The sequence below is a fragment of the Pygoscelis adeliae genome, unplaced genomic scaffold (genome assembly GCF_000699105.1).
Source record: "Pygoscelis adeliae isolate BGI_AS28 unplaced genomic scaffold, ASM69910v1 Scaffold431, whole genome shotgun sequence".
In the NCBI taxonomy this organism is placed as follows: Eukaryota; Metazoa; Chordata; class Aves; order Sphenisciformes; family Spheniscidae; genus Pygoscelis; species Pygoscelis adeliae.
In genome coordinates this window covers 78,174-89,220 of record NW_008824047.1, presented here as the reverse complement: position 1 = coordinate 89,220, position 11,047 = coordinate 78,174, and the positions used below count along the sequence as shown (strand labels likewise).

Below are 11,047 nucleotides of genomic sequence, written 5' to 3'. Positions count from 1 at the left end.
AAGCAGATAAGCGTGCTTCACAGACCGTATCAACCTCGAGTTGCCACAGGTCAGACCTAAGGATGTAAACATGTCCATGGCTGAGCTGCATAACGAAGGTCTCTCTATCGCATCTGGTGGTTTTCCTTCCACTGCACTGCTGGGCAGCCCCTGCACCAGATCAGCACCAGCGGGACACCAGGAACATGCTACAGCAGTTGTCCCTGGCCAGGCTGTGCTGTCTCCCCCAGAGTAAATCCCTTTGTCTTCCAGGGAAGCTTTCTTAAACACCATGGAGAGCCAGCTCCTGCGCTGCAAACTGCTAGAGCTGTTGTTCCAGCATAGTTGTGACGTGCCCACGACCTTGCCCTTGTCTCTGGCCAAGATCCTGTATTTCCTGAGCCACTCCTCTGTGCTGCTGCAATACCAGGTATCCAGTCCAACCTCTCCTTTGCCTTGTTTTCTCCTAAGAAAACCTCTTCTAATAACCAAATACTGTCTCCTGTCATAGGATGAAACAGCAACATGGCAAAGATGGGATGAGATGCTGCAGTACTTGAGTTTGCTGCTGCTGAGTTACCAAAATGTAATACTGGGTAAGCAGCCTGTTCTGGCCTTAATAAACACAATCTTATCGAGAGGCTGCAGTAGAACAGCCAAAGTACCCTTCTTCCTCTCTTCTCATCACTCTTGAACTCATGGCCACTGAGTCTTAGAAAGATAACGTGCCTCCATCCATGCTAGTAACTATTCCCAGCAGTCAGAGCAAAGAAGTGATGTTGCATCAAGCAGAGCATTCAGCCTGCTTTGCCAAGTTTAGCCCCTAAGAAATAGCCTACTTCCCAAAGGATCAATCCCAGCACTGAGAAGTACACAAGGGGGTGCTTTGTACCCACTATTGTCTAAGTTGTGCACAGAGTGGGTGGAAGAATAGGGGGGTTTAGGAGGAAAAGCAGAAGTCCAGGGGATGGTAAAGCCAGGACACGCTCAGCACTTAGTGTTGGGCAGGGAGCACCACCCACAGTAGCCACGGAAGGAGCAGTATTTCTGACCCCAGGAGAGCGGCAGTCACAAAACACTCCCTAAAACTCCCTAAAGTCATTTTACCAGAAAATTCCTAAAGTCTCTTCCCAAATTCAGCTGCTTTAGCACAGGGTTAAGGCACTCATGGAGGAATGCAGAGGAACCCACCATCACATGCATAGAGTCCCATTCTCCCCAAAGCCCTAGACGATCACTGTTGTTAAACTCTTTGGAGACTCTCCTTTGCAGCTGGACAGCTGTCCAGTCTGCCACTAGCACAGGAGTAAAGGATGCTACAAGCCCTGCCCCCTCCCCATTTCTTGGGCTCTCTCTACATGCAGACTGAGCTCCAGGAGGGGACGGTACCTTCTTCCACCAGGCTAGTCTTGTGCAAAAGCGTCAAGGATAACCATGAGAGGATCAGCACGGTTCCCAACCGCTCCTCTCCGCAGCGCTGCCCGTGGCACGCTGCGATCTGTCCCTGAACAGGTCAGGCAGCCCACTGTGTGTTGCCTCTCCCCACCAGCATTTCCTCTTGCAGAGCACTTACGAAGCTCACTCAATGACCGGATGGACTTGATCATTCAGAAAGTCAAGCCCAAGCCCCAGGACAGCGATGACATCAGCCATCTGGACATTCAACTGAAGATAGAGGACTTCATCAGCCGAATGCAGCAGGTCCTGGGGCAGCCTTTTCCCCTGCAGATCGTGGAGAAATTGTGCATGCTTCGGGAGTTGTTCCTCATTGTCACTGCTATCTGATGGAGACAACCACTGCGGCAGGGGGCACAAAAAGCTTCATGTTTCCTCTATAAAACCCCATCAAAACCCCCACCTCATGCTGCAGTCTCAAGTGCCATACGTCATGTGGGTTTGTTTATACATTTCTTTGGAAAAATGTCTGGTTTTACATGGTCTCAGAATTTCCTTTCAAACTTGCCTCATCCTACAGTTTTACAAGGCACTTTGTACACTTTAAAAAATAAATTATTTTCATATTTGCTGAGACTCTTCCATCTTGGTGCCAGCCCTGCCCAAAGGAAGTGCAGAGCTGTCAGCTGTACCTTGGGATAGCATTAGACTAACGCAGCCATAAACTGACAATAGTTTGCACAGCAAGCAAAATGCCAAAATACCTGTTTAATATTTAGGAAAAGGTGGTAATATTTAAGAAAAAAAGCAGGTGTTGGCTGCAGTGACAGCATTCACAGTGCAGAGATCCCCAAGCCATGCTGGTCAGTCCTCAGGAGCAGAACATTTCTGTTCCAAATCAAATACATCTACATGACTTTGCCCAAGGTGATTAGCATGTCAAGAGGGAGGACTGGATAGCAGCATCAGCTGAAAAGGCTGCGCCTGTTCCAGAGCGCACTGAAGTGTCTGCAGTGCAGGCAAGCGTGCCTGTTACAACAAAGACAAATACTCAATTCAAATACACTGCCATCAACTCAGATCAGAGCTGAGGTCAGAGAGCAATTAGGCATTTCTACAGAAGCTCTCCTCAGACAGTTCAGAAGCAACAGAGGTTGGGAGTGAAAGATTTCTGTAGCTGCCCACCCCCCCTTTATCTGCCCCTGTGGTAGGTGACCCTTGGCAGGGTCCTAACGAGACCAGAGCCTAGGAGCAGAGAGCAGCACAGTCACGGCCAGGAATGGGGTGGTCCTGATGTCAGTGCTGCACACGCTGAAGACCTGGTGCTTGCTGCACAGCAAGGCCTCATCCAGAAGCCTGGCTTTGGTTAGCCCAGAACCGTTTGGAAGGGTCTGACCTAGGGCTCACAGGTTTTCTTTAGGAAGCCTCTTCCCAACTGCCAGATGCAGAACAAACCACTCATCTGCATGACATTGCCCCTCTAATCCAGGGATAAGCCATCCAGGGAAAAGTGAAGAAGTCTGTTTTGGGAGTAGTAGCCAGAATTGTTCCCAACAGCGCAAACTCCACGTGCTCCCTGCCCTAGAAAGCTGCTCTTCCTGCATGGTGTGCTCATTCAGGTATATTTTCCAGTTAGGTCCTTTTAACTGGATTAGACTTGTATCACCAGACTAGAAAAGAAGCCACATTCCAGCAAGAGGTCCATAGTTCTGATATGTTGGTCATATCCCCAAAAATGATGTTGGCATAAAATAAAGTAGAATATCAGACCAAGAGGCCACGCTTTAACCCCAGCCTTTCCAAACTAAACTGAGATTAGCCTGTGTAACCAAGACCTGCAGCAGCCGCCTATACCAGAGTACCCGAGTGCTTCAGCATTTATTTCATCACTTCTAGTTCTGCTAACACTCTAGGAGCACAGGAAACACCAGTGTTCAGCTCAGACATACCCAGCCCAGGAGAACCGTGTGCTCTATCAGCAGTACTTTGGCAGCTACAAATGCTACAACAGCACTCAAACCAGAACTTTTCAGAGGAAGGCAAAGCGGAGACCGCCATACCACTGGGAGCTGGGCACCTCCAGGCAAATACCAGCCTGGCTCCCACCTGCGCCCACCTCCACACTACAGGTGCAAAAACAGAACACAAGCTGCAAGAGAAGCAATCTCAGGAACATGAAGAATCACCATTTGAATACCTCAGGAAAACACAAAGATTTCATGTTTAGTTTCATCTGCACAAGCCCTAAGACAGGACTGAGTCTGGCTTTAAACCGAGTCTCCCTGTCAAAAGGGAGTTTTACAGAGCAAACATTTTACCCTGGTGCAAGGGCTGCCAGAGCCTTATTAGGCAGAACCTCAACCCCACAGTCACTGGACAGCCCCACATTTCTTCCACAGATGCTTTGCCAGCGCTAACACACACCAAGGGTGGACCTCCATTCACAAGGATTTTATTTTCTTATAACAAACAAAAAAAATCATACACATTAGAGACATGAATACAGAGAACAAATAAATTAATGTCAAATGAGAGACTGATTGCTAAGGTGCAAATGAGTGGTGACAGTGAAAACTGCTTGGTTGGGTGGGAGACTTTCAACACAACACATCATTGGCAGTGCTGTTGAAGCTTGAAGCAGCAGAGCCACAAAACGTGCTTCTTCAGAGGGGACAGCAGCTAGCCCAGTGAGCCAACCCTGCCTCGCCCTCTGGGAGAAATGTTTGATTTAAGAAGGCAGAAACCTCAGAGCTCGACGGTTACCAGCTGTTAAGTAACATCTGTATAATGTCTTGCAACAGACAAGCTTCCAGTATCAGATGCAAGGCTGCTGCTGCCACCTCGCCACTACAGAAAGCCTGCTGCTGGCTGAGGGAGCTCTGCAACACAATCATCAGATCGAGAGAGAGGAGACCTTTTTGCCACAGGACAGGAGAAGACTGCAGAGCAATGCTGCCTATAATGCCTAAGGGATTAGATGGTAGCCAGGAGTTCCTTCCACTTTTCATGAAAGCAAGTGTTAGCTGTTCCAAATAATTGGTTCTGACTAGGCCAAAAGTTACACTAGCTGTATGGTAGCAGGGAGGAACATTTAGCCTTGATCTGTCCTCAGTCCTCCCCCAGCCCTGCAAAATGCACTTAATGCTGATGAAAAACCCTATTTGAGAAGTGCCCCTGGTGTCTAATACACTTCTACACAGTTCATACAAGATGCTAGAAAAAAACCAAACAAATCAAGCAGCACCCAGCATGCCAGAACATCTGTAAATCTGTTGTCTAGGAGAAGGCAGGACAGTGTTTTGCAGAGAGAGTAGGATTACTTGGTCCAAGCCACACCAGCTCTGGTCATTTCCACCTTTTTGGAGAAACATGAAGAGTTGGAAGAGAAGCAACTCTTCCTTGTTACTGCCAAGCCCCATTAGAGTCTGCTCCCTGCCTTTCTAAGAGCATCTTAGAATGGTCACTGCTCCACTTTTCCTTTAAAAATCCAAAAACAAAAAAGTACTAGGTGTTGAACTATAAGGTCACACTGGATAGTAAGGGAGTGCCACATTTAAAACTGACCCACCACATTCCCAGAGCAACTTCCTTCTGGCAGTTAATGGTCCAGTTTTTAGTCCTTGCTTGTTTTCATCATTTTCTGCTGGTGTTCTATATACGCCAGACAGAACCACGGTCCTCCTGAGGGTACTTCGGCACTGAGCAGTACAAGACAATCAGACTACGGGTAGACAAGCCAGCCTGCTTGCACACCACACGCAGTCCGGTCCCACAAAACATGGTTCAAGGTGTTACTGTGGTGTAGTGTACCGGGAAGCACATCTAGTGCAGCCTAGCAGACCGAACTGGTGCAATACAGCAGACAGGATGGTTTACATTGGTTTAGTACTAGCGCAGGAATTCTTCCAAGACTGGCTTTAGGAGGACAGTCACAACTGTTTCCTTTTCTGAGATGAAAAGCTGGAAGGGAGGCTTTCCTATTTCACTGCAGCACAATGGGACAGGGAAGCAGAGCCTAGGACACCCTGTAGCCTGCTAAAGACACCAGAAGCATTCTTCCTAGAACCCGGTGGGAGTGAGCACGTTCAGATCCCGAGGTTTGATATTATGGGAACGTGGAGATTGTTTCCTCCCTTCTGTGACTGGAATGTCCATTTTGGGTGGCTTGAAGGTGACTGGATCCTCTGGCATCCTAGTAGCCTGAGCACGCATCAGCTCCATCGGGGATGGCTTCTGGGCACCCTTATAGGACTGGATGGTAAATCCTCCTGATGGAAAAAAAAAGAATCACAGCAAGTAAGAGCTAGGAAAACTAGCCAAGTCCGTTTTCCACTGCTGCCAGGAGTGAGCAGTGTCACTGATGCCCGACACTGCAGAAAGCCTATGGAAGACCCAACAGCTTCGTGTCATCTAAAGCCTATTCCACATCAGTGGCTGGCACTTCCAGTTCTGGTTCCACCGGACAGCAGAGTGTGGATCCTATCCCCACAGCAGAGAGTAAAAAGCTGTCGCCTTCACACCCTGCCTTTCCACTGCAGCTCAGTACAAGATCTACTTTTAGATCGTTGACATAGGTTTTACCTAACTGCTTTTTATTTAGGCACAGAAACAATATGAGTAGCACACATTCACAAGGTGGTCCTAGAAAGTAACAAGGCAAGCAGGATAAGGCTCCAGAAATAGCTAGCAAGTTTGTTGTGTGACAGATCTCCCCTAGCTCTTGCAGGGCAGGAGATTTTAGAGGACATACCTGGATCATTTGTGGATTTCTGGATGGCTTTGGGTCCAAAAAAGCTCCATCTTTCAGATGGCAATTTGTCCCCACCAGCTTCCATGGCAAAGTCTGGTCCAGTGATAGAAGCAGAGGATCCCTGACTAAACCAACCCCTAGGGAAAAATCATTGAGATTTTTGAAATGGAATGATGAAAATAAATACTTCAAGCGGCCTCACTGTGCCAGGAGCTTTACATGTAGTTATCAGGGGCAATTTAAACAATCTTAATAGGTTTGTTACCACCCAGAATAAAGATATGTATACTCAAGTTCCACAAGCTTTCAACACTTGGATCTATCCAACACAAATGCACAGCAGGCTCTGAATTTCACCCCTCAGACAGTCCCTCACTGGATAAGGTTATTTGTAGCAGCTCCCACCTCAGCAGCCTGTAGGAAACCAAAGGAGGTAGTGGTCTATCAGGAACAGAGTACCTGTTTTTATGCTTGGGAGAGGAGTGGGGAGTGCTGCTTGGAGTGGACTGAGCAGAAGAAGTCTGTTTGTCATCTTTTGTCATCTCTCCACTCTGCATTTTTAGCTTCTGTTAGGAGAGGCAAGAGAAACACAGAAGCAACAGAGCTTAAATACAAGACATAAGGAACCTCCAGTTTTATTATAAACAATTGTCCCGTTTTGACATCACAGGTGATAAAGGATTTAAGTGTCACCTCACCTAAAGCTAAACACAGTATTACAATACTTGCATACAGCTCACTCTGCAGTTCAGTCACTACCCAACAGTAATACACTGCTTCAATACCAGCATTCATAGGGACACTGCAGATGTAGCAGAGCTAGCTTACACATCAGTTCAGCTACCTGGTAACAAGTCTAAATGCCACAGCAACCATTTGTCCGCAGCACTTTCCAGAGCAACAAAGTTTACAGTCCCACAAGTTCTCTAATGAAGGCGAGACCAGACCTCACACAGAAGGTACAAGGTCTAGGAGTACTAGACCCTGAGAAGTAATCCACATACAACAGGATGGAAACACTGCTCTAGAACACTGAGATGAACTGTATTTGAAGAGTACGCCTGGTCATAAAACAAACAGGAACTGGGTGTATGTGAACCAGGTTATTACAAGTCAGACAGTACAAACTGAACTTGAAGAAGTCACTTGAAGGGCAGTTATAGTTCAACACCAGCTACACAGGCACCTTCTCAAAATGTTTCCTGTGGCTACCCAAGCCACACTAATGCAATTCACCGACACTGTTACTGAAACTTTGACCTTGTGGGAGGTAATGCTTGGAGAGTTCGCTATTAAACTCCAACTGCAAGATTACTGTGGGCAACTGAGCTCATCAGAAACATGTTGATTCAAGACCTTTGTCTTTATTTCCAGTAAGAGGCAAGCCCAAGTTCATCTGCTAACTTCCACATCAGAAATGCACGGTTTACAAGTTCTCTTGGGACAAACAGTTACAACAGTCAACTGCAGGGCACCATCCAAAGGCACAGCAAGAAACTAGATTCTGTGTAGGGATGTCCCCACTTGGAAAGATGACTGTGATAGTCTGACATGACCGTGGAATGACAGACTTCAGGAAAAAGGTTGTTTCAAAACTATAAAGGCTAACGCTAATTTTAAAATATAAGTGGGTAACCTTTTTTACACAATGAGCTAAAAGCCTTCAGAGGAAGCAGTTTAAGGAGAGTCCTAGCAACATGCTCCAAAAGTTATGTCACCAGATGGGTCTCAAGCTAGTGCACAACTTACACGGAGAAAGCCAATGCAAAACAAGCCTTACGTGGACTGCCTCAGCCACTCGGTGGTACTTGGTCTCCTCAGTAGTGAGGCCTTTGTGGGGGGTGTAGCCAGCATCTCTCAGCCCTGCCTGCTGCTCAAAGCGCTGAATGCTCTCCTGAGTCTGCTCTGGAACGGACAAGAGCACATATTCACAGAAATGCCACCACAAGCAGTTCTAGCAAACAAAGGCAACTTAAGCAACCAAATGCAAGACCCTTTTTTCATCATTCATACCTACACGTTGTGATGAGTTGACAGAGGCAGCAAGATGAAGCTAATGAGATATTCTGACTTTAAAGCTATCCTGAGTCATAGGGCTAAGTCAAATGAGCAGTGATTTGTCTCAAATCACCAGATGTATTACAAATGCAACACCTGTAATTAAACCCATCTCACCCAAGAAGCTGCATCACTCCTAATCACAACTTCCTAAATCTAGGAGACCCCAATAAGCTGGACATTTTAAGTGGCCCTCTAGATTCAAGGGAGGGTTTTTTGCCAACAAAAAATGAAGTCTTCTGAAAGACTGCCCAGACTAGCTAATCTGACAGTCACAGCCAGCTATTGTCTCATGTCAAAGAGCCAGTCTTTACCACTGGTGGTAAAGGCAGTAAGACTCCCAGTGATTCTAGATTAGGTAAAATAAGCTATTTCAGCCAAATACAGAGCCAGCATATAATACACTGATATCGGCTTCAGTTCTGAAAAATATAAGCACTTCCCCCCCCCACTCTACCAGCACAAAATGTTCACTCCCTAGTGGAACTAAGAAAAAAGTCAAAAGGAATTAGAGCACAAAAAGACTACTGGAAAAACCCCAATGTCTTCTTAAACAGATAAGAATTCCCACGTTAATGTTACGGTTATTTGCAGGGATAGTGCAAATGATAGATGAGAAATCTAGAGGACCTTTGTCTGTTTATTTCCAACTTGTGACTGAATGTTCTTCCTGGGAGGTATAGGTTGGGGCTCCTGACTTCTTACTGCACAAGAACATTTTTAGGCCATCATCATTTTTCCTAGATTAGCATTTTATCATTAGACTAGAACAGGAGTTGCTTTCCAGAAGAAAGTTCATATTCCTGGATTTTATTTTGTGATGTGTTGGTTATTTTTGAGCCAAGACTGAAATAAGTGCAGATGTATAGCTATTTCAAAATGCTGGTCTGAAAATCTAGAAGTCTTTGGAAGCACTGCTTGGAGGAAAAGGTGAAGCTCTGATCCCAGCTGCTAAAAGAAGAGGCAACAGGGAAAGATTAACACGATTAATTCCTCTTGTCACAAATGGGCATGTCTTCTCTGCAAGCATAACTGACCCAATTTGATTTTAAAGCATTACGATTTATGAGGTTCATTTTTTTAAAGTAAGCATTACTTTAGTAAGACAGCTGCTGCTGCTATTAACTAACATAAATGCCAGCAAGTGCTCCATTAGCACAGTACATCAGCTCTCCACACCACTTTGGTTAATTTTAGAGCTTTACCTGCCATTCAGAAATAGCAAGTTAATAAGCAAACAGAGTAGCAGCAGCAGCCACCTCTGCACTCCAGCAACAAGGTGGCATGGACTGCAGCGTCCTATCAGCAGATAACATACCCTGCACTCCTCCCTCATCACCCACCTCCAGCACCTGGAAACAGAGGCAGTAAGTGTGGCCTATTCCCTAGTTCCTTGCTTCCTTCTAGGAGCATCCTCCAAAAAAACTCATACAGCTCAAGAGCAGAGTCGGTCTGAACCCACAAGCTGTCCAGGAACTCTGGTAGTTACCTTGAGGCATTACCAAGGCAGAGCACACTCATGTGCCCACACCCCATTAGCCACCACATGAGAGGTGAGAGTTCTTACTTGTAATGAGAGAGTTCATGATGATATGAGTGGCCTTGGCCTTCACCACAGGCACCTTGTTCACACTTTCAGTGGACGATGAAGGAGTTATAACGGGTGCATTCATGTTAGCATCCCCTTCCTCAACCTGTGGGGAAGAAGCAGGGTACAGTTTGGGAAAGTATCTCAGCACCTTGCCAGGACACATCTCTAGCTACTCAAATGAGACACAAAGTCAAGCTGCTCTAGTAGCTAGCCTTCATCCCACAGAAGAAACCCGTACCCTGTTCTCACTACAGCCCAGGAATGTTTAGAGCTTGAACCTTATAATTCTTAGCAACAAACAAGCAACTTGCATCCAACATTTGAAAACCTACCAAGCTCAGAGCCAACAAGTTGTTAATCTAAGTACAAGAAGGTCAACAGGAAAGAAACCAGAACATATCTACTTCCATTCTTGTAACTGCAAATTGGACTTCAAGGTCAACTGGGCAAGAGCACCCCTCCACAGACACAGAATGGCAGTCACACAGATTAGAGGCTGCTGTTTAGATCTTGTTTTCCTCCTCATTCCTTATATCAGTTTCTTGCTCAGTGTATTAGCAGTCGTAGTTCTACCACTGATCACGCGACCCTAGCAACAAAGAACCAGACAATGAATGCTAGAAAACAAGAAATCTTGTGAAACACACACTTCCTCCTCCTAACACAGGAGTTACTGTTCCCTGACCGGACAGTTTGCTTTTTGTGCCAAACCACAACTTTAGGTTTTCTTCCACGAGAAAGATTTTAAAACAAAACGAGGCAAAAAGTAGAGGTTAAGCTCAAAGGGATGCAGTTATTTACTTCCATTCAACAACATTTAACTTCAAACTTAGAAAACAGCCTCTAAATTTAGAGGAGCTGGCCCTGCACTCAAAGCATCCCCACAGTCGTTTCACAGAACAGTTTGCATTGAAAGGGACCTTCAGAGACCTTCAGAGACCATCTAGTCCAGCCCCCCTGCTGCAGGCAGGGACACCTGTCACTAGATCAGGTTCCTCAAAGCCTCACCCTCCCGACTTTAAACACTTCCAGGGATGGGGCATCCACAGCTTCTCCGGCAACCCGTTCCAGCGCCTCACCACCCTCACAGTAAAGAATTTACATCCAACCTAAATCTACCCTTTTGCTCTGGTTTAATTACACCCGGTTACAGCTTGCAGCTTTTTTACCCAAAAACGCCCCCCACAAGCGAGGAGACTCCCAGAACACGCCTATCTCCACCAGGCTTCAGCGTTCCCACACCAGGGCCAGGCAGCAAAGCCGGTCTCTTGTCC

General features: G+C 46.3%; 3 protein-coding genes across 3 annotated transcripts in view; 2 read left to right on the top strand and 1 right to left on the bottom strand.

The window, feature by feature from the left end:
• SIMC1 (SUMO-interacting motifs containing 1) overlaps positions 1-1,972 on the top strand; it is a 7,200-nt gene extending 5,228 nt beyond the window's left edge. Inside the window, exons 9-11 of the mRNA XM_009333531.1 lie at positions 253-409; positions 491-575; positions 1,544-1,972. Of these exons, the coding sequence (XP_009331806.1) occupies positions 253-409; positions 491-575; positions 1,544-1,764 (463 nt within the window). The 3' untranslated portion in view covers positions 1,765-1,972. The remainder of the gene's footprint in view (positions 1-252; positions 410-490; positions 576-1,543) is intronic.
• A 1,838-nt stretch (positions 1,973-3,810) lies between these two features.
• On the bottom strand, positions 3,811-9,936 carry KIAA1191 (KIAA1191 ortholog). Its single transcript, XM_009333530.1, has 5 exons — positions 9,750-9,936; positions 7,905-8,029; positions 6,584-6,690; positions 6,125-6,261; positions 3,811-5,642 (listed from the first exon to the last, which is right to left on the bottom strand). Exons 1-5 carry the CDS (start codon positions 9,934-9,936, stop codon positions 5,434-5,436), a joined length of 765 nt encoding a protein of 254 aa, XP_009331805.1. The 3' UTR covers positions 3,811-5,433.
• Positions 9,937-10,807: 871 nt separating this feature from the next.
• Positions 10,808-11,047, top strand: part of ARL10 (ADP-ribosylation factor-like 10) — a 5,268-nt gene continuing 5,028 nt past the window's right edge. The window contains exon 1 of the mRNA XM_009333528.1: positions 10,808-10,862. Within this exon, the coding sequence (XP_009331803.1) occupies positions 10,808-10,862 (55 nt within the window). The remainder of the gene's footprint in view (positions 10,863-11,047) is intronic.

Excerpts from the sequence above, each read along its gene's own strand:
- KIAA1191 (XM_009333530.1), bottom strand. The coding sequence starts at position 9,936 with ATGTGTCCTGGCAAGGTGCTGAGATACTTTCCCAAACTGTACCCTGCT. Across the intron at positions 8,030-9,749 it reads CATGAACTCTCTCATTACAA|AGCAGACTCAGGAGAGCATT; the intron begins GTAAGAACTCTC and ends TGTCCGTTCCAG. Across the intron at positions 6,262-6,583 it reads TCTCCCAAGCATAAAAACAG|GGGTTGGTTTAGTCAGGGAT; the intron begins GTACTCTGTTCC and ends ATTTTTCCCTAG.